The sequence below is a fragment of the Anopheles stephensi genome, chromosome X (genome assembly GCF_013141755.1).
Source record: "Anopheles stephensi strain Indian chromosome X, UCI_ANSTEP_V1.0, whole genome shotgun sequence".
Taxonomy (NCBI): Eukaryota; Metazoa; Arthropoda; class Insecta; order Diptera; family Culicidae; genus Anopheles; species Anopheles stephensi.
Genome location: NC_050201.1, coordinates 15,681,457 through 15,708,601, shown reverse-complemented (window position 1 = coordinate 15,708,601; position 27,145 = coordinate 15,681,457). Strand labels below are relative to the sequence as shown.

The 27,145-nt window shown below is 45.3% G+C and overlaps 2 protein-coding genes and 1 long non-coding RNA gene across 8 annotated transcripts; all 3 read left to right on the top strand.

The window, feature by feature from the left end:
• Positions 1 to 2,426: 2,426 nt before the first annotated feature.
• Positions 2,427 to 3,234, top strand: LOC118510941. The gene is made up of 2 exons (XR_004906084.1): positions 2,427 to 2,983; positions 3,057 to 3,234. It is a non-coding gene; the product is annotated as an uncharacterized LOC118510941 (long non-coding RNA).
• Positions 3,235 to 7,448: 4,214 nt separating this feature from the next.
• Positions 7,449 to 11,860, top strand: LOC118510921 (negative elongation factor D). Of its 5 annotated transcripts, none has more exons than XM_036053369.1 (5): positions 7,449 to 7,557; positions 7,659 to 7,774; positions 7,885 to 8,128; positions 8,208 to 8,932; positions 9,001 to 10,876. In XM_036053369.1, the coding sequence occupies exons 3-5, from the start codon at positions 8,060 to 8,062 to the stop codon at positions 9,962 to 9,964; spliced, it is 1,758 nt and encodes a 585-aa protein (XP_035909262.1). In that variant the 5' UTR covers positions 7,449 to 7,557; positions 7,659 to 7,774; positions 7,885 to 8,059; the 3' UTR covers positions 9,965 to 10,876. The 5 variants fall into 5 exon arrangements, with proteins under 5 accessions (XP_035909262.1, XP_035909244.1, XP_035909252.1 ...); XM_036053351.1 differs by having other exon boundaries at positions 7,861 to 8,128; XM_036053359.1 differs by having other exon boundaries at positions 7,481 to 7,774.
• Positions 11,861 to 12,289: 429 nt separating this feature from the next.
• Positions 12,290 to 26,130, top strand: LOC118510910 (probable phospholipid-transporting ATPase IF). Of its 2 annotated transcripts, none has more exons than XM_036053322.1 (7): positions 12,290 to 13,006; positions 20,314 to 20,521; positions 20,616 to 21,718; positions 21,786 to 22,465; positions 22,552 to 23,871; positions 23,985 to 24,314; positions 24,385 to 26,130. In XM_036053322.1, exons 1-7 carry the CDS (start codon positions 13,004 to 13,006, stop codon positions 24,608 to 24,610), a joined length of 3,870 nt encoding a protein of 1,289 aa, XP_035909215.1. In that variant the 5' UTR covers positions 12,290 to 13,003; the 3' UTR covers positions 24,611 to 26,130. The 2 variants fall into 2 exon arrangements, with proteins under 2 accessions (XP_035909215.1, XP_035909207.1); XM_036053314.1 differs by lacking the exon at positions 12,290 to 13,006 and adding an exon at positions 15,948 to 17,417.
• Positions 26,131 to 27,145: the final 1,015 nt, after the last annotated feature.

The window sequence follows — 27,145 nt, the reverse complement described above, 5'->3', positions numbered from 1 at the left end:
AATTCTACTTTTTCAAACATTTACTGCTAGGTGTGTTGTAGCTCTGTTATTCTTAATTCTTGGGTATAGCTTGGTTGCAATTCATTATGGCTATGAGACGAATTTTTTAAATGAGTCTCTATAAAATGTAAATCTTGTTAAAGAAACAATAAATTTAATTCAAAATCAATAATCTCGCATTGTTTATTGCTACACTTTGCCAAAACCATTGTACCGATTTGAATTTAAATTTTTCTGCGTATATGGTAGGTATGAGAATAAGATTTATAGTAGTTTTTATGCCGATAGGTGATCTATAAGTCGGATCATACTGTGCTACCTTATGCTCCGCTATTGAAGACTATATTACAATCAAATGAAAAAATAAATAAATAAAACACACACGTAAGGTTATTTGAAATATTTATTTTACTAACAATTTAACTAACAAATGCATTTTTTTTCATTAGGTAATCATGTACTTCAGGACATCAAGGAGACAAAAATTCCGTGAATGCAGCAGAAAAGTTGATATTCATCAAGCATATCTATGTGCACCAGTTTTGAATTTGTCTCATTTTTTTTTTTGAGAAACGCTTTCAACCATCTTCATAAGCTATTATTTATTTTTTATGCATGAGAAGCTTTTATTTATTTGACTGTGTACAAATATAAGTTATAAACGCTTGAGATGAGAAAGACAATGGGGTGGTTAAATTACCATGCAAATACACAATTATGTGTTAGGTTATTATTTCGGTTGTAGTATCCATCTCCAAACATGTAAATATTATTTACAAGGGACAGATAAGTGGTTCAGATATGGCCTCACCAGAGTTATACTAACACCTGTTTGTTCTAAAATAAATCAATAAAAAGTTTTGAAAAATCATAAAACATTTTATTTTTAAATACACCTGTTATACTTACGTCACAATTCTACACACAGTTCAATTATTCCTTTTTTGCACTATTAAAATGTATCAAAAATAAAATTGATGGAAACCAAAGATTTTTTTTTGGATGAATACATAAGCGTAGAGATCATTTGACATTTTAAAAATATAGATTTCCACGAGCACCTTTCGGAATCGGAAACCTACCATATAAGAGCAAAAACAATTTTCAGAAAGCTAAACCTATAGAAAGTAAAGTATAATACAGCAATAAAGTTTCAGGAATTCATCAAAAATACCGGCTTTTAAAACACAACTAACTTACACGAGCTTAAGGGTTTTTTGTTTTGCTTCTAGAAAAGACTCAAATATTGAAGGAGTGAAGTGCCTAGCTCGCTTTGATTGACTGATTATTTTGCCTAATTTTAATCAGTAAATTATTTTTAAGTATTTCTATAAAAGTCATCCGTACGTAAGGCTGACTACCTTTTCTACGGGTAAAATTAAGTCACAGAAAGCCAGAAATGGTAGGCCGAGACCTCTCGAGGTTGTTGTGCCAAAGAAGAAGACTATAAAAGTGTATTGTGTTATTTTCACAATAGAATCTTGATTTGAGCTATTCATGTAAACCGATTGTTTGCACCTTATAGGCAACCGGCATGCCATTCCCGAAGGCGATCACGATCGAATGAATTAATGGAATGCATGCTATGGGTCTAGAATAGGAATAAAGATCCCTCAAAAAAGAACAATCAAGCAGTGCACACGTTTCTTACAACACCTCTTAAGACATTATTCTTAGATTTCTCCGCGGCTCTCCCCCGAAGTATGTTGATAAGATAATTTAATAAATTATTCCATATTTTTCCAACTTTTTGAGCATCTTCCATGCCAAATCCAATTTTGAAAATATATAAGGAAGGCCTTATAAAAAACTGGAATGAATATTGAATAAATAGAATGTAATATTATAAATTTAAAAAAATGAAAACAAAATCGTCGATCGTAAAAACTTAAACCCAAATTCACAATTTCTAACTCGTCTATTTGGCCTTCTATAGCTTTCTATGATTTTTGTTACCGGTAACTGGATGATAGTCAGTCTTGCACACCCCCGGACCGTACCAACAGCATAATAGCATGCCAAAAAAGCACGATACGTCACTATCACATTTATCTAAAACATCAAGCTTTTGTTTTATTCCCAAAAACAGATGCTTGTTTAGTTTGATTAGTCAGATGAAACGTATCGTAGACATGAGCTCTATTTAAAAATTAATTTATATTAAGAATAACTAAATCATGATAGAATTCAATATTTATAAATACAACAACCCGTAAAGACAAGCTTCGCGTGTATGGTACGAAATTTTGTGAATGATTCTGTGAAAAACCAGTCAGTAAATAATCAGTTGACATTTGAATGAGGCATAACTTACATCAAAATACTTCTTTGTTCCGAAATATACGTTACATTGCATTTTCAAGGTATATGTTCGAGGTTGCAACCATGTATTCAACCGCTTACCAGTTCATGTAAATAATATTTATATATTTAGAGATGGATACTACAACCTGGCCGAGGACAACAGTGTGGCAAATATCGCACTTCAAGAAAAAATAGATCAGCTAGAGCTAGAGAAAAAGCTGCTGGTCTTACAAAAGGAAGTTTCGGAGATGAAACTACAAAGCAAAGCAGAGAAAAACGAACCTGATTTTAAGACGATCGAGAGTTTGGTTCCCCCGCTCAGCGGACAAAATGGCGTCGATATTGTGATGTGGTTCGAAGAACTGGAAAGAGTTTTTGGATTGCTCAGCGTTGACGAAAAACAGAAGCTGGTAACAACCCTTCGACTGCTTTCTGGGACAGCTCAAGAAATTGCTCGTTCGTCGGGACTATTCGACTACAGCTCTCTGAAACAAACGCTCTAGGGTATTATCAGAGCCAATGTCAACGACCTCAACGTCCCTATGGATCGTGCCTTCGGTGTTCACAGACGGGCCATTCACATCGAGAATGTCCAAGCCGTAGTAAAATACCAGCCGCCGCTGTGAATCCAACAAACGAGGACTCGGGCTTTTTACAACAAATTCAAGCCATGCAGGAGGTATGTGTTACGTTTTTAGCTTTAAGCGGGCCAAACAGTTTCCTTCCACGTGTGTTATCTCTTTTCGATTCAGGAAGCCCCAGAAGTTTTATAAATGAAAATTTGGTTCCTCCATGCCTCTTGAAACAACCGGAAAATTCAGGATATTGCGGTTTAGGTAACAGTGCGCTACTATCGCTTGGACAAACTGATTGTCGAATTAAACATCAAAATAATGAAAAAATACATGAGTTTATTATCTTACCGAAAAATTGTATGTCATGGCCTGTTATTATAGGTAGGAACCTTATGCTGAAATTAAACATTTCTCTAGCCATATTTAAACGTCATATTTACGATGAAAGCGCCTTATTAAAGCATAAATTGAAATCGAAAATACCTTCCCTGAAAACACACGTGGTGAAGAAGCTCAGAGATTTAGGCATTCTGAAAGAATCGTGGGGCGATTTACAGGTAGATAAAGGACAACCAGCCAAATTATTGACGTTTCCTCAAGATAATTGCGCAATGAATACTTTCCTGGAAATGTGCGCTATAGACAATTCATCCATTACCAATCCCTCATTTGATATAGGCAAGGATCTTCTAAAGGAACAGATCTCTTTGGTAGCTAGAGCTGTTGAAGAATGTTACTGTAAATTTCCTTCAGAACAAAAATTACCACCGGAGCAAGGAATGAAAATAAGTTTGAATCACAACACTCCAATATTTTGCAAGCCGAGACGTTTGTCTTACGCTGAACGAAATCAAGTTAGAGAAATTATTAGAAATTTGCTCGAGAAAAACATAATCCGTCCTAGTAATTCACCTTATGCCTCGCCACTTGTATTGGTAAGAAAAAAGAACGGGGAAATCCGAAAGTGTGTAGATTATCGGCCTTTGAACAAGATCACGATTCGCGATAACTACCCTTTGCCACTGATTGAAACATGTCTCGAACATTTGGGGAACAAGCGTTACTTCACTTTACTTGATTTGAAAAGCGGTTTTCATCAGGTTAAAATGGATGAGAATTCCATCCAATATACAGCGTTCGTTACGCCTGACGGACAATATGAATATTTACGTATGCCATTCGGGCTGAAAAATGCACGTTTACAAACTCGAGGGTTTTTTTGGTATTTGCATGGTAGTATTAACCACTTAATTGCCTTTCTGCGTCCAAGTAATTATAACTAGCATTTGTATATACGCTAAGAAATAATAGCTTATGGAGAGGGTTAAATGCATTTCTCAAAAAATAAGAGACAATACAGAAAAGTCTCAAATACATATACAGGAAGAATATCAATGTTTCTGCTGTAATCAGGACACTCGTTCTTGCCCTGAGAATCATGTATAGAATACAAAAAAAAGTTCCCCAGTATCTTGTCTGGTAATGTGGTACATAGAGAAGCATAGCAAACATACGGAACATTTAGCGGCATAATAACTACAGCAAACATTATTCTCATTCTTACCATAGGTGTAAGAACTAACTTTTATCGTGGAATTTTGAAATAGACACTTCGACAGTATAAATTTTAAATTACAGACTGAATTTCTTAATACTTGCTGAAAACATAGTCTTTAATGAACAACCTCGATTCCCATCACGAAATGCCACCAACCTATAGGAGCCAAGCATAGAGTCGGATTTAGAATAACACAACTAAGAGTAAATGATTAGAAAAACCAAAGTTCAATTCAATAGACCAATCCAATGTTTCATTTCAGTTTGCTAACACTTATGTGTTCCAATAAAACCTTATTTTATCATTTCATTTTATTATAGAGTCTCATCAGTTTTCATGACTACACTGCATTGGTGGATATTGAAAAAAATCTGAAAAATGTATGAAGTGGCATCGTTTGTCTTTATTTCAAGAGGTGGTGCCTAGGTATGGAATTTGGTTACACGATCAGGCAGGTGAGCATGAAAAAAATATTTTTCAGAATTCAGAAACGACTTGTATGTTCAATTTTTGATAAAATTTTTACTTTTTCTTCGGATGGATGGAAAGAAATGATAAGGAGTCTGATGGATAAAGACAGGCTGTCCGTCTTATTCAACTATGAGCTACTGTTCAGCAAGCACAAGGTCCACTGTTAGGCGCCAGTTGTTGAGCCAGTAAGCTAGCCAGTCCGTTTAATTAACGCACGAACTGCTAAACGGTTCGAAATTCCAGTAGAATCAGAGACGAGGGCACGAACCTTTTACCTTAACGCAGCCGGTACCTACCGCCATGTGTTAGACTGCGATCCTGTAATGTTAAAATAGAATGACCTGCCCAGCTTGCAAGGAAATCGATCAGCATGGTAGACGGCTTGTAAAGCAGGACAGATATATGAATATCGTACGTAATTTTCTGTATGATAGCCTTCCGCCGATCCTTTCCGGTGATTGCATAACGTTACATCCGTTAAAAAGTTAAAGAATACAACACACTCGGATCCACTAGAGTCTAATTACCAAAACGGTTTCGGATGTCTCACATTAAAAGATGTTTAAAACACGACCGCGTTAGGTGTACGATCACATCTTTTATTACTGATTAATCACATTTATCACGAGATTTATCAACACAAATTTTGTCTGCATGCAAGTGCACAATCATACAATGGTATGATATGGTGCACATGCCGACAGCACAGCGATTCCTTTTAATATAGAACAGGGGCTCTTCTCCGGTTTAGCCAAAGGTAAGAAACATCTAGGAGCTTACCTATACTGCTCCATAATCCGGGGACAAACATCCAACGGGATGCTGCTGCTTCCGGTGATGGAAAGAATTCGGTTGCACATTGTACCACCAGTACACCAGTATGAAACGCATACTGATAGAATTGCCGGCTGTTAAGGCGCATCGTCATAGATGCTAGCGCTGGTTACGGTGCGGCCACTGTTGCTTTAAACAGACACCTCTGCATCCTCCGGTAACAAACATCCGACCGGGAGTTGAACCGGTCCGCAGCAAAGCAGAAAAGTGTCCACGCGCAGCCTAAACACGTTTTCACTAAATGTATGCGACGTATCATTAACGTATCGTAGAATATAACTGAAATAATTCCAAACAGCAACCAATAAAGGCGCATAATTAGTCACAAATCTTAAAAAAGGTCGAGGAAAATAAACGATCACTTCCCGGCACAATAGCAATCCAAATGCAAAATGTAAACAAACATCCCCCCTCCGATTGACAAAACACGTATCACGTGTGCAATAGCCCTGACCATTTTCGAACTGTCAAATCTTTGTTTGGGACAAGGTGTATGTATTTAGAAGGTGGATTTTTATCGATTTGACAGGGCGACATTTTAGTCGAGTTATGTCAGAGTTTGTTTACAAAATCATATGGTATGGGCAACAAACATGAACAAACAGCCTCGATTCTCAGTCCTTTGAGCAATTTCGCTAATTTATGGGTCATCTTCGCATATTAAGTGTTGTCCCACAGACGATTGACGATATTTGGTTGCATTTTTCGTCAAAAAATCGCAAGCGATACCACCACCGGCGCCTCCTCCGACGCTGCCGTCACTCTTCTCAATACCCTTCCCCTTGATCTCCACGGAACTGTTATGTCAGGTCGAGAAATGTCAATTTGCTCTAAACAACTCTACCTTCTATATCTACATACCTTGGTTTGGGACTCTATTTTACCTTTTTACCAAGGTATGTAGATATAGAAGGTAGAGTTGTTTAGAGCAATTTGACATTTCTCGACCTGACATAACAATTCCGAGGTGATCGAGGGGAAGGGTATTGAGAAGAGTGAGAGCAGCATCGGGGGAGGCGCCGGTGGTGGTATCGCTTGCGATTTTTTGACGAAAAATGCAACCAAATATCGTCAATCTTCTGTGGGACAACTCTTAATATGCAAAGATGACCCATAAATTAGCGAAATTGCTCAAGGGACTGAGAATCGAGGCTGTTTGTTCATGTTGGTAGCCCCATACCATATGTTTTTGTAAACAAACTCTGACATAACTCGACTAAAATGTCGCCCTGTCAAATCGATAAAAATTCACCTTCTAAATACATACACCTTGCTTTTTACCCACTTTTAATCGATTATCGGCGTGCACGCTTGTACAATCAACCCACCGCAACGCTTAAAGTGTAAACAAAACGGAATGGGCAATTGGCACTCTACTGGCGGGTATGCTTAGAACAAATTTACGGCCAAGGTGTATAAGCAACAGATGGCGCAAAAAGTACACACAGGGATTATAAATGTGATTCGCGTCTAGAACGATCAAGTGCACCATTTTGCTTGAAAATGGTCAGACAGTAACGAGAAGAATGAAATTTCTGGGATAAAATCCACACGATGACCGAACTTTGTCCGGTGCTGGGAAAAATCAATGTAAACCCTTTTGTTAAAAATATCCCAAATCTACACATTGCGTGACACCTCAATTTAACCACCTTGGTTTGCAAGGGTAATTTTGTTTGGGTTTTTCGTTGTTGTGCTCCGTTTGACAGTTCTAACCATTTGTTTGACATTTCGTTTCCACGCAATATTTTCCGTACTCGCACCGGTACGCCAATATAGAAATTTTATTTACCAAACAAGTTGGTTAATTTGTTCGTAAGTTTATCGAGACTTTGAGTCATCCAGTAGACTTCTTGGTCTCTTAAGCCAAACAAGTTCGTTGGCGTGATTTTACTGTTGTTTGGTTTGCAAAATAGGGATTTTGGGCTTGATTATTTACAATACTGCTGCCGCAACGGAAAGACGCATCGAAGCCAATGCGATCCAGTGTATGAGGATTCTGCATTGTCCGCACAACCAACGCAACAATTCGGTAGGGGAACATCCTCAACAAAAGTTCTTTGGGTTCGGAAGGGCAATCGGAAATATACAGTGCAACGTACTATCGTTTGTTTGTAGACATCGCTTAATTTGCTTTAGCAGTGGTCTTCTTCTTGTCTTGTTGGTGGCACCACCTCGAGAGAGGATCTTGGGCTTGCAGTTGTTGGCTTCCTTGACCAATTTTTACCCGCTGCTTGACTATCCAGCAATCCGGGGAAGGCGGCCCGGTTCAGAGCAGTCTAGTTGATCGAAATATTCCACTAGACTAAGCTGTACGATGGAGGAAGAGTTTGAAGATGATTCTTGGAATAACAATCCAGTTCGGAGCAATGCGTCTGAGGAAGAGGTATGTAGTTGGAAGTGGGGAACTAAATGCTCACTTACATTTTGTTATTTTATATTTGCTTTTGCTCTATCTACTGCAGGCGGAAAGTCACGAAGACCCTTCGGAAAATTCAAAAGCAGTTTTAAACGATTGTTTACAGCGGTTTGCCAGCGTCGACTACATCATGGAACCGAGCATTTTCGTCCAGCTTAAGCGTTACTTCCAGGCTGGCGGAACGGCGGAACACGTTATCAATCAGTTGTCGTCGAACTATGCGGCCGTCGCCCAGATGGCGAACCTGCTCGCCGAGTGGCTTATCATGGCGGGCGTGCGCGTCACTGATGTGCAGGCAATGGTGGAGAACCATCTGAAGGATATGATACTGAAGACGTTCGATCCGAAGAAGGCAGATAAAATTTTCACCGAGGAAGGCGAAACACCCGGCTGGCTGACGGAGATGATCGAACATCATACGTGGCGATCGTTGATTTACCGGCTGGCGGAAGAGTATCCGGAGTGTTTGATGCTGAACTTTACCATTAAGCTTATCTCGGACGCTGGCTTCCAGAGCGAGATTACTTCCATCTCGACCGCCGCCCAACAGATAGAGGTGTTTTCGCGCGTGCTCAAGACGGCGATTGCCAAGTTTCTGAGCCACCCGGAGGATTGGCAGAGCGCGATCGATGAGGTGGCAAAGATGGTGTGCCACGGACAGCACACGTATGTGTACAGTCAGGTGCTGATACAGGTACTGTCGCAGGAACCGAAGGGTGGATTCATCATGAAGCGGCTTTCGCAGGAAATTACTAAGTATGCACTGAAAAAGTAAGTAAAGCTGTCCTTCCCCTACGATGGGATCGTTTCTCTTTACCATTCTGCGATCAATCTTACAGCAATCACAATGTTACGCCCATCACGATGGCTCTCAACGGGTCGTCGCGTCATCCACAGGCCTGCGAAGCGCTTACCTCGATGCTGTCCCGCAACACACTCAACCCGGCCGACATAACCGTGCTGTACCGGAACTACACCTCACCCGAGCCGCCACCGATCGATTTGATCCGCAATCCCCAGTTTCTCGATCTGCTCGTCGACTCCCTGTTCAAGGTGGGCACAAAGATTAACCAGGAGCACAAGTCGAAGTACATCTATCTGCTCGGTTACGCCGCGAGCGTAAGCGAGATCCCGACCAAGAAAGGCCAACCGAAGGGCCATCGGGTGTTGAACAAGGACGAGCTGAAGGCAACGATCATCGCGATCGAGAAGGTGCACGCGATCTGTAACGTGAGCCGCGGTTCGAGCGAGCTGATCGGTGACATCTCCACCTTGTACAGCTGCATCCGGTTTCCGGTGGTTGGGGTGGGCGTTATCCGCTGGGTCGAGAACACCGTCACCGAACCGTCCTACTTCAAGCTCTGCACCGAAAGCTGTCCGCTGCATCTCGCACTGCTGGACGAGGTGGCCTGCGTACATACTTCGCTGCACGACCAGATCTTGCGGCTGCTGGTGCGGTTGTTCGAGTCGAAGCAGGACGAGCTGGAAATTTTGGTGCAGCTCGAGCTGAAGAAGATGCTGCTCGATCGGATGGTTAATCTGTTGGCACGGGGATGTGTCGTGCCGGTGGTGAAGTACATCAGCCAGTGCTGTACCAAGGGCGACACGGACATTTCGCTGATTCGGTACTTTGTGACGGAGGTGCTTGAAACGGTCACGCATCCGTACTCGAGCGAGTTCGTGCAGCTGTTTCTACCGATGGTGGAAAACGAAGAAATTACGGGCTCGATGCGGGGCGAAGGTGATAACGATCCGGTTTCGGAGTTTATCGTTCACTGCAAAGCACACTACACAACATTGTAGCATGAATACTGGTGATGAAACTGTAAGTTATACATACATACAGTGCATCGTTGCTATATATCCTTTTCCTAGGTGTGCAAATTCCAGCTTGCCATACGTTTTTTTTTTTAATTTCTGATTTTGAGCTGCAGAAGAAGAAAATCCCGTTTTTTTGTGTGGGTTTTTTATTTGTCTTAATGGGACATTGCACAGATGGTTTGTTATTGATTATGATTATCATCACGCTTCATGCTTAGAATCAATTGCTCTGGGAGCGATCATAGTTCAATTCAGTTGTAATTCAATTTAAAAAAAGAGATAAAAACGAACTGTTGTATGCCCTTGGTCTGGAGAGAAATACGCCAAGGTATAAGCTCGCGGATATGCAACTCAAGAACCGGTATTACGGCACCGCTCCGGGGGTTGCGATCGAATCCAATGCGTAAGCGTACGATTATCCTTTTGCAATTATTTCCCCTCTATATTTGATGCATATTCCATTTGCGCACACTATACTTTCCTGCTAGGATAATTATCCATCCATCCACTTTCTGCACTTCTAAGGAAAATCGTTTGCCGAACCAAATAATCGACCATCGAACCTAATTTTCAGCTGTTTCAAATCCTTCCGTTTGTCCATTCCCTAGATGATCTGATCGGCTTAGAAGATTATAATTTATAATTTTATTTTCTCGTGCAAACAAAAAAAAACAATTATAAAACTAGTAAATATGTATATTATAAAAAATGGCGATAAAATTGATTACTTTCGCTTTACGTAATGGAAAAGAACTAAAAAGCTCCGGGTGTCTTCTACCTTTGGGTAGTGCGCAGTAGTACCAGCAAAAAGACAAGGATATGTCTCACTAGTAGTGAGTGATGCGACTAGTGATGTGCAAATTGAGTCAGAATAAATGAATGACTTAAATCGTAGCTATGGATTAGAACTCACTTGTGATTTAATTCTCCGTACCAACTAACCACTCGCTCTTTATGTATTACTTACTCGTGAATTAAATATCGCTTTAACAAATTAAAACACGATGGCAAGATGATGATCAGTAAGTACAATTTGTGTTGTGAGATAAAAATGGTATAATGCGATGCGATCGTGAGATCGATCACGAGTGAATTAAAACGTAGTGAGTGAGTGGCTAGTCGGCACGCAGAGATTTCCTCGAGATTTAACGAGATTTAAGAGTGAGTATGAGGTTTAACTAACTGTTCTAACACATTCACATTGAAGTAACTCACGTAACTGAGTGGTTATTCCCATCACCAGAGTGCGCGTCCCAATGGGAATCGAGTTCGATCCGTGGGAGCAATGATTCCGGGTCAATCAATCGATCTCGTTGCACCTATATATCGATCCGGACTCGTTGGAGCTGCCAATACGAACCCAAACCGCTCCTCGGTCGCTTAACCGCCTTCGCCACAGAGTAGGCTCGGTGTCAAGACCCACCCATCAGTACTCGTCGCCACACGTTAAGCGGGGCTAGTCCCGGTAGAAACGAGATAACAGCTGTTTTTTGTCTTGTTTTTTTTTTTTTTTGCTAAGTAGTACAAATACATTACCGAAACTGCAGCAATGTACAGTAAGTAAGTAAGCATTCTAGTGGTGAGGCTAAGAGGTGTTCTAGTGCCACTGAGCAGCTCCAAAACGCAATTACCCTCTGATAGGCGTTCCGCGAAACGTTACAAAACAACGCTAATATTCTAAGAGTGGTAGTAGTAGTATGTATGTATCATTGAGGAATGCTCGATTGCCCGTGAAATGGGGAAGCAAACAAAGATATCGGCAGGTATTTAGCAATCATTCATTATTTGTCACCAGCAAAGTGTTCAGTCCAGCCTGATGAACCTAGAATAGAAAACAAAAAATAATAAAATAAAATAAAAGGTTACAGGTAAACATGACGGAACTAGGGAATAACGCTCGATAGTTGCAAACTATACATTCTGGTCAATGATTTCTGATCGAATGCTTTGATGACTGTGGCATCATCGTCACCTCCGCAGCAAACAGCCAAGCCCTATAACAATTACACAAATCACAAATAAACCAGCGACCGATAATTTTTAATGTGCGGGGAAGTATACGGTGCGCTCTGCTCAGGGGGCGCCTCTTATCAATTGTGATCCGATTGATACCGGCACCGGTTTTGCACACATTGATGGTTGTGTTGTGTGTCCCGACCGTGTAAAGTACACACACACACACACGACTAACTAAACAGTGATATCGGTCGACACATATGATAGCTGACCTTACCACGCTGATTCGACTCGTCAATTGGTTCTTTGGTGTGGTCACTATCGCCATCACCACTACTACAAGCTACTACAACCACTACTACCAATAGGAATATCTGGATGGCCGGTTCGGGAGCGGCCGCACCTCCCGGGGTATGACGCTGTCAGCACCATTTGCTGTCTCACGGTTTCCCTCACCGTGTATTTCACACACACACACACACACACCATTTTTATGTCGCTTTTTCATTACTGCCGTACGAAACAGCGACAACAAAAACCGCTCCTTGCACGCCGAAACGTAATGGCATACACGCATACAGGACGAGTCCCGGTGCGTCGTCGTAGTATCGCAAAGCGGGGCGGCAAGATACTGTGAGTCGTCGCCCCCTCCCCCCCCCCCCCCTCGATATCCGAGGTCCGACATTGGCTCGATCGAGTTCGGGCAAACCAGTGCCGCAACACTTTACCAGTGACCCGTAGCTCGTGCGGTTGTAGTGCGTTGGACGAACGTGTGCATCGGCGTCAATGACGGGCCGCTACTACTACTACTACTACTACCACTACGTCATGGCATGACCAAAACAGTAAGGAAGAAAGTAGCGGGTCCAAACGTCCAAACAAAAACCCAGAATCGATCAATGACGTTCGGTATACCCGGCCAATAGAACAGCAAAACATTTAACTCATCCGCGAAAAGTGTTCGTGTGGGTGCGTGTGACAGGACTGCTGGAGGAAGTTGATTGCGCCTGCGGGTGGCGCCCTAAGACAACCTAAGCAGCGGACCGCAAACCTACGGAGTTCACCATGGTAAGTATCTTGCGGGAAAACGATTCCAAGATTTCCAAGGTTTTTTTTACCAGTACAGTAAGGTGTGCAGATGCGCGGATGTACAGTAAGTGCGATTTATGCGCGCCAGCATTTTCGCGACTCATCGATCACTGGCACCTGGATGCAGGGTGCAGTTGAGAGATGATTCACCCTCTTGCAACACTCTTTTTGGGACCTATTTGCTATTTGTTTGTTGGACGGAGTTCCTGATGGGGTTTTTTTACTCCCCCTTTACGCCGATTCACCAAGAAGCGGAATTGAAGTTCGGGTTATCTAATCTGGCCCTTCGAAAACCGTCTTTTAGTCCTCAGTAATGGAGGGTGGAGACTACATTCCGGCAGATAAGGATTTATAATCGGTTTCGGTTTTTTTTCTTTTCGGATGATATCCCGATTTTTGCGGCCGTTCGGGCATTATTATCGTTGGGTGTCGAAAAGGTGGATCAGTGCAAAGTACCCCTAATCGGAGTAGAATATTGAAGACATATTGGCCGTATGTTGGTTCCGCTGCATGGAAGTGTACTATCTTGGGATGGGAGGTCTTCTCTTTGTTGTTTATTAGAATTTGTTGGATGCGCTTGTCCAAGGGAATGGGCAAGACGCTGAGATTGAAGAATCTAGAAATGACAGACCAAGACTCCCTCCAAGAGGTTGCAGAGGTCCAAAGAAGCAGGAGCACATGGGAAAACGTACTTGCCGATTAGTTATTGAAGGTTTTCTAGAAGCAGGACTCAAACAACCGGAATCTTCAAACCAGACACCCTCACAGGCTGGGTAGAAAACTGAACATCTTGATGAAAACTGGATATTCGGATAATTGTGTAAGATCCGCTTTATCTTGGTGCCCAAGCTTCGAGTCGTGAGTCTGGGAAGACTGGGCAGAAAACTGGAAATCGGGTTGAAACCTCCGATATTTGGAGGTTGTAACAGGAACTCTGTCATAACAGAATACGCAAATCAGTTAGCGCCACATGATTGATGCGTAGGTGCCTAGTTCCATCTTCCACCAAGTCACTGAGGTCACAGATCAGAATCAGAATCCTCAAAATTGCACAAAGCAGCATCACAGTATCAAAACTCTATCCCAAGGTTTATTTGTTTAGCTTTAGCAATTGCGTTCTCGAACGGGTTCCAGTCTCGGGGTGCGCATATCCACGATCCAATGATCAAACACCTCACAAACAGCCAACGGCGTGATTTTCAATTTCAATGCTCTAGTGTCGTCCACCATACCAGTGCCGAGTTTTTTTTTGCTGACGCGCGCGCCGTACTGCCATCGTTTAACCTTCCGGCCCGAAACGAAATTAAGATTGGTTTTTCTAGAGCTAGAGCGCAAGAACCAGCGCGTGCTCCTCTCTCTCGGTCGGAGTTGGATCGTACCCAGATCAGCGGACCGAAGGTGTTTAAACGTTCGGGGTTTAGCGATTTAGGGCCACAACTGGTTAGTGCTCTTAAGCAGTTGATTATTTTCTGCTAATTTTTCGATCGATGCAACAAATTAGTGTTAGGGAGACATAAGCATAAACACATAAGCGCGTGCCCAACTTCTTCTTCTTCGGTGGCACTACAACCTCGAAAGGTCTCGGCCTGCCATTTATGGCTTTCTGTGACTGGATTTTACCCGTAGCAAGGTAATCAGCCTTGCGTACCGGGTGGCGGTCCGAATGGGATTTGAACCCCGGTCCTGCCGTATGAAAAGCGACACCGCTGTCGCCTCGCCCACCGTACCACTCCGCGTGCCCAACGGGGGGAAGTTTTTGCTTTGTCACTAAACAAACAGGACCAATCCTTGCCAACTCGCGTGACCGCTTCAGAGATGCATTCAGAGACTCACTAATGGGGTTCACGAAGAAATCGTTTGGGAGCAAAAGGTTTTGCTAACGCAGCTGAGCTTTGCTAGCAATGTGCCCGATAGCAAGTGTGTGATTGTGTCGCCACGATCCCATTGGCTGACATAAAAAATTCGGCGTGCTGCTGCTGATGATATCGTAAACATTCATTAAACGATTTGCCCGATACCCGATCGCGGGGTAGAAGTGGTACTTGATTTTGCGTCTTTTGCTTCGTTTTGTTTTTTTACGATCGATTTATTTACTGTGATTGAATGAGACCGAGCGCATTGTCTGTGGGTCTGCTTCAAGAAAATCAGCAAAGCAGTCCATTTTGTTTGTGGGGCAAGAGGCTGACTCTTCGCTGGATAAAATGTGTGCCTTATCATGCTGGATTTCATTTTCCATTTTTGGAATCGAGATTTTGGAGCCGATCTATGGGAGTTCAAGCTCGACTTCAACTGGAATCTAATGTGTTAGGTCCGTTTTAGAAATTGGCCAAGATTATTGGTGAGGAATGGCTAAAATAGGAGGCAGGCCAAGAACTCGCGAGGTTGTAGAGCGAAAGCAAATTAAGAGGAATGCATTAGAGTGGTAGTAGAGACATAGTGAGATCTCCCCAACGTCAGGTTATCCTAGTGATGTGAGTAACATCTGAGTAATATCTCAGCTCGCCAGAACTAGGTCGTCGTGGTGTGCTCGCTCCCGTGTTGGCTTACCTCTACTACCGAGCTGGAGCTCCAGTGTAGTTATCATCAACTATCATATACAAAGTCATTCCCCTAACCGAACCTAACTTCAATCCGTCATCCGTCCGCCTTGTGTCTGGCTGTCCAGTTTATCGGTTCTCCTCCGCCCACCGCGGCACTTCTCTCCCAATACTCCTACGGTTTATGGACGTGTATTGCTTAAGGTGGAGAATTGTATTCCACGATAAGCGCACATGTGACGAAGAATAGGTTGGGGCATGGGATGATATCATATGGGTGCTGCGCTTATCTTATCTCATCACGACCACCGGTTCCACAAAGTTTCGGCAGCTAAGAAGCCTGGTCGATCGACCAACAAAACGCGCACATTATCGCGGAAAAATTGAATCTACTCCGCAGAGTCGCAACTTTCCCCGTGGGGCGTAATGTAGTACTTGCGCGCGCGCGCACTCTCTCTCTCTCTCTCTCGTGAAAATGGTTACATCGCAGAAAAACAGGGCCAAGAATGGGAAGTTAAGTGGAGTGATGATTGGGCTCCTAGCACACGAGTGTGTCCGGTTACCGCTGTTCGCTTTCTGCCGCACAAGTGTTTGACAAAAACCCCTGGCCCAAGTGTTCCGAGGACGCTTGAAGACTGCGCCCATTGCACCCAATAAGTTTACGCATCAGGTGTTGCGGTTCTGGCCCGCCTGTGCAGCAACCATAGCAACGGAGTGGTTTGCAAAGGATCGTACATTCTTCGGCTTCGAATACGATCGTCTCGTGTGTGTGCGTGCGTGTGGTTCGCGAGAGGGAAGCAAATATTCGCGCTAGGTAAAAGCGCCTCGCGCTCAAGTCATTCGCAGTTTACACACGGTCTAAGCCACACGCACGTTCGTGTACGGTCGCGCGACCAGTAAGAAAGGCACGCGTGCTCGTTTTCATTTCTACCCCCAACAATCGTCAACTGACGGTCTCGTGAAGTCTACGGTAGGTCCGGCCGGCGGGGCGAATCCTCAGGAACTCATGTGTCCTTAGGACGATCGGGCTTTAGACATTCGCGGTCGGATATCAGCACGCCGGGCCTACGTTTTGTGGTGATACGTAGCCGTCGTCGTTCGTTCTGGCAGAGCCCATCAAACAGTTGGCAGTGGCAGTGTCCGGTGTACGGCGCACGGACCGCGTGCTGGTGAAGGTGTTCAGTCTCACGCGAGTGTTAACACGATCCGGCCACAAGCCGTCCATTGTGCCCGTGTAGCTAGCTGGGATGCTAATTATCAATCCAATCCGTCCATATCGCGAATGTGTCCGCGTACTTGCAGCTAGTACAATCAACAGTCAGGTGTCACATACGCCGTTCTCAGCGGTTGGGACCTACGTCAACGTGTGTGTGTGTGTGTTTTTGTGTCCGGAAGTACCGCGTGTACCGTGGCGTTATTTACTCCAACGCGTTAGGCGTGATCCATCGTACGGTTGGTGATGCTCTCGATCGTCGGTGCATTACCGACGACCAAAGACAGTGATTAATTAGAATATAAGAATTGGGCGTTACGCCGTGTAACGTACTTGTTGGAGACATCAATCAATTAAGCAGCTATTCCGAACAGTCAACTGCTTCAAACAGCCACCTTATCTGCCCCGACACCGATCAAAACTTCAAACTCACGGTGTACCGAATGTGCCGCAAGTGTTGTGTTTGAGTGCCCATCATCATCATCAAGTCATCAGCAAACAGTAGCGTTCAACGGTGTGCGGGAAGGTTTCTTGAGGTATTATGGTACCGGAGATAGAAACATTCGAGGACACGGTCCAGGACGAACCTGGCCGTATCGATCGTCGGTCGTGCTGGTCTGCCTTCTGCTGCCGGACCAAGGTAAGGTCTATATCTGCCGCGAGCAGGATAATCGTGTGTGTGTGCCCGAGTTTAATAACATACCCGGAACTGGGATGTAAAATCTGTACCGCCAGAGCACATTTTTATGGCTGGCGTCATCTTCCTGCAGGATCGGTAAGGTGGTTGGGGTGGGGGGGGGGGGGGGGTTTGGTGTTGGCCCATCTATTGATTTCCGCCCAGTGCAAATGTTCGAGCGTTGCGCGCATATTGCACCCGTGTTTATGACCCTCGTATTACTCAAAAAGAAAAAAAAAGTGCATTATGAAAAGCGAAACGATCGCACGGAACACTTTCGCGGTGAGGTTGGTTCCTCCGCAACTCGCGCCACACTCGGACTCGGGCTGTTCGCTATTTTTATTGCTATGTTCAACCTAGTTTTTTGCGTCCCTCTGTTCTTTCGCGTACGGCTTGCGGCTCTTAAGACGATGCAGATGCATTTACGATGCTTTGTCCCATTTCGAAGCTGATGCGTTTGAACGAGAAGTTGGCGTAAAGGATTTCGATGTTCGATAAGAGACCGAGAGAGAGAGAGAGAGAGAGAGAGAGAGAGAGAGAGAGAGAGAGATATGTCTGATACCCAACTTTGGATGTAGTGAGGATGGATGGGGCCTCATTCCACCCCATAAAACCGTTTCCACTTCTAAGCAATCAAGTAGACGGGAAGATCGCTGAATCTCTGAACGAGTCGGAGCCACGCGCAAACAAGAAAAAAAATAATGCCGAAACTAATCGGTGAAGCCATGTCTTTCACTTATCAGCAAAGTTCTTGTTGGCGAAAAGAAAAAAAAAACACACACACACAGTTCAAGCCGTTCCACCCCATAATTGCACCGGGTTCCATTTTTGCACCGGAACAAAAGTTTTGTAGCCTTTTTCTGCCCATTTTTCCTTTTATCGTGTGCGCGCGCGCTCCCGTGTTGCATCGCATAAAAACCGTGCACGCCTTATTTTTACGACCTCTGGCACGACGGCGAACCGGGGGATGGGAGAAACACATAAAAAAGCATAACAACACATCACCGAACAACTACCGGCAGTAGAGCAAACCCAACAGCATGGCAACCCGGGAGCAATAAACTGGGCCGGAGGCTGTGTGCATGTACGGTAGTTCGTCAGCTGCAACTGGCGATGCTTTCGTTGCTTTTCCATCGGACGATCGGGTGGGAGGGGGGGGGGGGGGGGTGGATCGGTTGGAAAAACTTCGTGCGACACTAGAAGATTTGGGTGGGCAATATGATTGCCTCCGAGGAGCTCCCGTGGGCTGAGCTTTGGAAGGATATGAAATTTTAACAATTCAATCGGTGTGTGCCTGCGTTGTGCCATTTTTAATATCCCGTGTTCACAGTGTAAGCTTCAAAACCGTATTTTCTTCAATTAAATTCTTCATTCGAGAGGTAGTATGAACTAATGCCCCACTCGATGTACGCTGGATAACTTGAGCACCACTGGTCGACGATTGACTGCAAGATAATACATTTATGATCGTAACAATTACGAAACACACTCGAGGGAAACCGTATGACGAGAAGAACTGTCCGAAGACGGTTTGAATGGTTCTAAAAACCAGCAACAACAACAAAAAAAAGTTCATTTCATTGATGATGAATCATAAAGGTTTGTGAGTGGGTTTCATTGTGAGCATAATGGCAAAAGTCACGTACCGGTATGTTGGAATAAGAACGTTATCGAAACTGGTAGCATGACGTAGTTTATACTGAGGTTGTAACGCATCCCACAGCGTAATGAATCGGTGGTGTGGTGGTTATAGCGTCGGCCATTAATACGAAAGCATTTTGTTTCAAATCCCATCGAGAACGGGGAAAATGTGTTCCTGCGTACGAAAAAAAGAGGTAATTCTTTTCAAATATATCGAGTCTCCAAATGATTTTGAAATGATTTTGTGATACCAAAAATAAAAGAAGGGGAAAATGGAATAAAGTGTTTTACTACATACAGGCCCCCTCCCCCCCCCCCCCCCCCCCCGGGTGATTTGTGATGAGGCGTAAAACATTTTTGTGATTTTTTTTTTTGTAGCACAAAGGTATTAACATAGACTATTGCTCGCCATTTTACGTGGTTGATCACTTCTTCATTCATACAGCAAATGTCAGTAAGGATGATTTATGGAAACTCATTTCAGTAATGGAAGAGAGTAAATTGCATCCGCAATGCATTGCATCTGGTTCACGCAGACCATCAAAGTAGTACTGTCTTATGATAGATGTCCAATGTTGCCTGAATACAGTAAAAGCATTTAAGCCTGAACTTCGATACTCACAATGGTGGTTACGAGCATATAGCTAGCTAGAAAGATTCCTAGCAGTCATCGCGCACATTGTAGTATTCCTATCAAATCTACAGGAACAGGTTTTGAAGGACTCTGGTTTGCCATAGAGGACTTCAAGCTGACTTCAGCAGTGCGGTAAATTAAACCTGGATAACAAATATATCCAATGGTAGGCCGTATGTAACAAGATTCGCCCTTAGGTCTTCAGGACCTGCAAAAAGTCAGAAATTGATGTCTGAACATTCCTAAAACTTCACCAACACAATTGCTTGGCTGGAGGACTCCGTAGATCTTAATCCCAAGAATAACTTTGTGTGGGCGTAGATGAATAAGACTCGCAATCGCATCTATCCAGTAGCTACAGAGGCTTAGTTAATGGGATAAAATTAAACCAGTTTCTGCGGACCTATCCGGGGACCCTATAGCTTGGTGAAGGATCCGAAGCTGTGATTGCTATGCTATGGATGACTTTTTAGAGTGATCTAGTTTTTCTCCAGCACCCTGTATATGTATCTTTACCATGCCCCAAATAATAGATTTCTACTAGGAAAAAACTGAACCCCTACCGTTTGCATTCTTTCTTCTAAGGGTAACCGAGTATCACAGGAATCGGACTCACTGACGGTGAAGGTAGGATGCGACGTGCAGGAGGAGAAGCAGCAGTCCGGCGAGACGAATCGCATCAAATCGACCAAATACACGCTGATCAACTTCCTGCCGTTCAACCTGTTCGAGCAGTTCCGTCGCATCGCCAACCTGTACTTCCTCTTCATGACCGTTATATCGATAGTGATAGGTGAGTAGTAGTAGTGAGATAGATAGATAAGCCGAGGGTACCTTCAACGCGTTTGGTCCAACGTGTTAATCATCATCCCCTTTGGAAATAACAGATAGCCCGGTATCGCCGATGACGTCGCTGGTGCCGCTAGTGTTTGTGATAGCGGTGACCGCCGCCAAGCAAGGTTACGAAAGCTTTCTGCGTTATCGGGCCGACAATATGGTAAACTTTTCGCCGGTGACGGTCATACGGGGCGGTGAAACGATCGACATCCGCTGTCAGGATATACGGCGCGGCGATATCGTGCTGATGTCACGCGACTGTGACATACCGTGCGACGTGGTACTGCTGCAGAGTTCGGACGAGCATGGCCACTGCTACGTAACCACCGCCAACTTAGACGGTGAAACGAACCTCAAAACAATGGCCGCCCCGAAGGGTGTTCCGAACGTGCCGCCCGAAAGACTGCACACGATCGGACGCATCGAGTACGAGCGGCCCCATACCGATCTGTACAGCTTCAATGGCCGTATCGAGCTGGCGGACCTGTTTGTGGCAGGTAGCGAACACAGCGTACTACCGTTGGCGGCCGAAAATCTTCTGCTGCGTGGTAGCCGCATACGCAACACCGAGTGGGCGATAGGTTGTGCCGTATATACCGGGCAGCAGACAAAGCTAGCGCTAAACAGCCGCATGACAACGAGCAAAATGAGCTCCAGTGAACGGTACGTCAACAAGTATCTGGTTTTCTTTCTGGTGCTGCTGGTCGTCATCGTAACGGTCAGCTACTTTCTCAAGCGCTACAACGACGAGTATCAGACCCAGCATAACGCTTACCTCGGGGAGATACTGTCCAACTATCGGGTGTCCCAGTTCTTACAGGATTACTTTTCCTTCCTGATACTGTTCAACTATCTGATTCCGATCTCGCTGTACGTTACGATCGAGATGGCTAAATTTCTCGGCGGGTTCTACCTGGAATGGGACCCGGAGCTGTACGATGAGGAGACGGATCAACCGTGCATCGTAAACACGTCGGACATTAACGAGGAGCTTGGGCAGGTGTCGTTACTGTTCTCCGACAAGACGGGAACGCTTACGAAGAATATCATGATTTTTCAGCAGTGCTCAATAAATGGGCGAAAGTACGAGCAGCAGGGTCGTCGGTTGCTGGAGTTTGGCCGAAGGTCTGCACTCAAAATTAACGAACTTCCGGTGAGTAGAAGTGGTAGTAGGCGATCTCCGGTCTGTTAACAAATGTTCTTTGCTACAAATCCCACAGAGCCAAGTGTACGAGTTCTTCCAAGCGTTAGCTGTTTGTCATACGGTGCAGGTAGCTGGCGACTACACGAAAGAAACCGATGAAGAGCAAATCGAAAGTCCATCAGTGAGCCCGCTAGGTAACGACATACTCCGGGAGGAATCGTTAAACTCGATTGGAGACAGCACTGCGGTGCAGTCGGAACCAAACCCCGAACCGTCCCCGGCACGAATTAACCGGCGGGTCACAAGCACCCTGCTCGATAATCAGCCCCGAGTAGAGGTAACGCCACCTCCCACAAGGCCTCAAAGTTTGTACGAGACGAGCTTCATCCATCGGCAACCCAGCTTCGGCAGCAACGGTCATCTGCAGCTTCCCGACCTGCAGCCCGAGCTGAAGCGAACGATATCGGCGTACGAGGAGAAACCGGCAGCACTTCCGTTCGATGATATGAAACAGTTGGGTCATCGGCGAACCCAGTCCCACGTACCGTTCGGTGTGAATCGTCCGAAGAGTTACCAGAACGCGGTTACCGGCGGTGTGCTAGTGTCACGACCGGTGGTGACGTTACGCCGCAACCGTGGCTCTTATCTGTCCCGCTCGATACGTGAGTCGTACGCAGCACCAGCCTTCAAGGAATCGGCCCGCATAGAGCGGCAGGAGTCGCATCTACGACAGCGCGAGGTTGACAGCTTTATCCGGTAAGTGACCATCAAACTACCAGGCGTTTCTATTGTGCGTCCAATATCCGACGATTAATATCCACTGTATCTTTCAATTTTTGCAGCAAGATGGACTACCAGGCATCGAGTCCGGATGAAAAAGCGCTGGTGGAGGCTTGTGCTCGGATGGGGCTGGTGTATATAGGGAACGAGGGTGACCAGATGCAGATCAAGGTGCGCCGTTCGTGTGTGCGCGTCAATGTACGGTCACAGCACGGCGAAGTACCGGACGAGGAGTTGGTGCAGTACGAGCGGCTAGCGGTGCTAGAGTTCACCTCCGACCGGAAGCGCATGAGCATTATCGTGCGTGACACGTTCGGTCAAATTTGGCTCTACACCAAGGGTGCCGAAAGTCACGTGCTGCCACTGTGCGCTCACTCACCACTCATCGAAACGACCCAGCGCCATATTGACGAGTTTGCAAAATTGGGTCTCCGTACTCTGGCCGTTGCCAGGCGTCGGCTAACCGAGCAAGAGTTTCGCACATTCAGCGATGAGTTGATTGAGGCTGGCAGCTCACTGGTTGACCGGGCGGAACTTGTCGAGGCCTGCCAGCGTCGTATCGAGCAGAGCTTGGAGTTGCTTGGTGCGACGGCTGTCGAGGACGCGCTGCAGGATGACGTTCAGGATACGCTGCAAGCACTCGGGCAGGCCGGTATCCGCGTATGGGTACTCACCGGCGATAAGGTGGAGACGGCACTCAACATTGCACTGAGCTGTGGTCACATTCCTGATGGTTCTGCCCGTTACTTCATCACCGACTGCCGGACGCCGGAACAGTTACAGCAGCATCTGGACACGCTAGCGCTGGAGATGTTCCGCCAGCGTGATACACCCTTCTCGATGCTGATTGACGGTGCCAGTCTGGCGATTGCACTGGACGCCCATCGGGACCAGTTCCGCGACGTGAGTGAACGGTGCCGGGCAGTACTGTGCTGCCGGTTAAGCCCGCTGCAGAAGTGTGAAGTAGTGCAGCTGATGAAAACATCCGCCGGCACGCCAGTAACGGCTGCGATCGGTGACGGTGCAAACGACGTGTCGATGATCCAGGAAGCACACGTGGGGCTAGGTATAGTGGGGCGCGAAGGTCGTCAGGCGGCTCGCTGTGCGGATTATGCCTTTGCCAAGTTCTGCATGCTCAAGAAGCTGTTGCTAGTGCACGGACATTACTTTAGCACACGGCTTGCCGTGCTGGTACTGTACTTCTTCTACAAAAACCTCGTGTTTATGGGCGTGCAGCTATACTTCCAGATACACAGTCTCTTCAGTAACCAGTCGGTGTACGATTCGGTGTTTCTGACCCTGTACAACGTTGTTTACACGGCGATCCCGGTGTTGGTGCTTGCCCTCACCGAGAAACCTTACCAAGAGCAGACGCTACTTAAGTAAGTGCTCCAGGTCCTGCACCAATATCTTAGGTGTTTCATTGCCCTAAATTTGTTGCTCTCACTCTCTCTCTTTCTCTCTCTCTCTATCTTTTTCTCTCCAAATCTAATAGAAATCCCTCGCTGTACCAGAAGGTGGCAGGCAACAAGCAGTACGCATGGAAGTACTTTATCGGATGGCTAGTGCTCGGCATCTATCACTTCTCGATCATCTACTTCTTCACGTACGCCGTGTGGGGCGGTAATCCTGCTCTCTACTCGAACTGGCCAGCAACGGCTAGCTTCTCCTGTTACGGCACTGTACTCATCCACAACGTGGTCGTGCTCGTCAACCTGAAGCTGCTGATCGAAACGATCTACAAGTCGTACATCTTCATCGCGACCGTCCTACTGTCCATCTTTGCCTTCATGGGGACCACCTTCGTCTATAACCTGCTGCACATGTAAGTCTTCAATCTCCTGCAAAGTGTTGCCGCACTCAACGCTAACCTGCCTCACTTGTGGTTTCCACAGCAACTACGACGGATCCATGCTGCACGTGTACAACAATTTGCTCTCGTCGCTAACGTTCTGGGTGCTGAGCATTGTGATACTGATAGCGGGCTTCCTGCCAGACCTGACGATGCTCGCGATACGGGCGATGGAAATAAAGCTCGGTCACATCTTTCCGGGCGGTGCCAAATATCGGCGTGTACTGTTCCAGCGGCGCAGTGAACAGCTACAATCGACCGACCTTTAAACCTGAGGCCTTCCAGGCGTAGCGAGACAAACAACAAGCCGCCCCCGTAACCTGATGACTGTTTTAAGCGTATGTTTTGTTGTTTGGCTATCTGGAACATGACCAGTGTTCGTGTGGGTGCCGTGGAACCCCTTACCCCGCGTATCCTGCGGGAACATTTGCAGACTTGATGCCATAGATATATATCCTGCACGTAGTTGTAAACATAAGCACAGGGACGAGTAATTGTTTTGTTTGCTTGCCGACATTTTCTAGTGGATCGGTTTACCAGTATTGAACTGTTTTTTTTTTATGCAGTTATTACTCTACTAAAGTTATTGGGCCGTTTCGTTAGACGTCGCCATAGCCGCTAAGATAGGCAGGAACCATGATAGTCGTTTTTGTTTTGGTTTGTTTTTAAATTATTTACAACCTTTGGAAGCTATTTATTTGTAATAAGCGTTAGTGTGGTACCATCGAAAAATGGGACATTAGTAACTGCAAAGCGTGTAGACGATAAGCCATCAAAACAGGGACCATTCCATTAGAGCTGGATGTGATGACTGTGAACTATTGCTATTGTGGTGTAGATTGTAAGGATAGCTACACTAGCAAGCCGATACCTGAACCAATGAAACCCAGTGTTACTAGAAACCAGCATCAACCAAAACCATTACACGATAAGCAATGTCAGGACCTGTGTGCCGTACCGTATCTCCGTAAGGCCTAGATGAGTGTAGTAGGAGAAAGTTCCATTCCAAAAAAAAAAAACAAAACAAAAAAACTCTAAGAGATGCTTTCAAAGGAAGCTAGAAGTACCAGAGGTAGACCAGGTACCAATAACTGGTATAGCTTAAAATTATGGCGCTAGAAAGCTCCTCCAGAACTCCAGAAACTCCCTTGAGTCAATAACTTGCTGCGGCCCAGTGTTGTGTTGAGGTTATGTTATTATTTTTATATGCTCACCCCCTTACACATCTTATTTCCTGGGATCTCTTTTCATGTGAGGTTGTTTTTTTTTTCTTCTTCCCTGTTTCTGTTCCGTTAAGGACATTCGTTTAGCGCAAAATAGGCGCCACCATTTCTTCAAAAAAAAACCTTCTCGCAGAGGGAACCACACCAGACCTTCGTAGAGAACCACCGGTTGAGCTGTTTTATTCACCTTTTCTTTTCGCCTAATCCTCGCCCTTTCGTGCCCGTGCTTCTGCACCATAGCATCGGCGTTATGGAGCCGACTTCGCAATAACAACAGGTTTTCTGGTGAGCTTTCTGGTGCGGTTACCACCATAAACTATGTACATTAAGAGGATTTTTATAAGAATATACAAGTGAGTGATTTATGAGCGGTGGATTACGCGAAGTTGATCAAGTGGGCACACCTACCAAGTCAAAAAAAATAAACGGCCATAAACAAACACACACACTAACACACACACACACAAACGAACAAACAGACAGTGAAACTAGAAGGAAGCAATAAAAGAGAGAGAGAGAGAGAGAGAGAGAGAGAAGGATAGATTTAAAAAAAAAGGATAATAAAACTTAAGCTAGATTTTAAGGTTAAAGCACAACTGCTATACCTACTTTTTGCCTTCCTTTTCCCAAATAGCCCAAGTTGCCTGTCGCCCACCGGCCTGTCCCTCCTCGGTGGCTTTCCGCGAATCGGGGCGTTCCGGTACAGCGAGCGAAAAGTTTAAATCCCACCCGACCGAACCATAAGACAACCCGACTTTAAACACCGACAGAAACACCGCGAGACACCGACAGGACCTTGAAGACACTGTCCTCCGGACGTCAATGGCGTAGGGCGCGCACAATCCTAGTGGCAAATTACTTGCGAATGGCATCTCGCATCTCGGTTTGGGCGAACTTGGGTGCAGAAATGCCATTCCACATGGGGGGGTGGGAGAATGAGGCGTGTGTTTGCGGGGAGAGGGAGGGGGGGGGCAAGGGGGTTGGGGATACAAATTTGTCGCCGCCGATAACGCGTTCGCGCGCCGATATGCAAATTTTGTGCCATTTTTCCAACTTTCCTTCTTCGTCACCACAACCAAACCAGCACCTCCCAACAACTTCACGGGTCGGGTGAGACAAAGATTGATTTCGCTGCTGGTCCGGTTTTGTTTTTTGCACGGTACAAACGCTTGGCGTCGTTTGGGGCGATCCTTTGCGAGTCCTTGCAAAAGGTTGACAACAGATCCCGCCGTCACGTGGTGCGTCAACCGGAAGTTGCTAAATAAATCAACCATCTGCCCACGCTTTCAACATTCGATGGACGTTTGAATTCAGGTACTGGTGGTTGCTGCAAAAACCAGTCACCAGTTGATCCTAGTGTACTGTCCGGGGGTTTGTACTCCCCGTACACGTGGTAGACGTTTTTAATTCTTTCTGCTTTCTGGCCTATTTTAATGTCCGCACGAATGTCAACGTCTCAATTTCCCAATGTTTCTCAATGAACATTTCACACACATCCAGGACGATATCCGCGACTCCGACCCGTGAAGGAATCGCGCAGGGAAAGTTAATTTTCACGCACGCCACGTCCGTGTCCCTCAT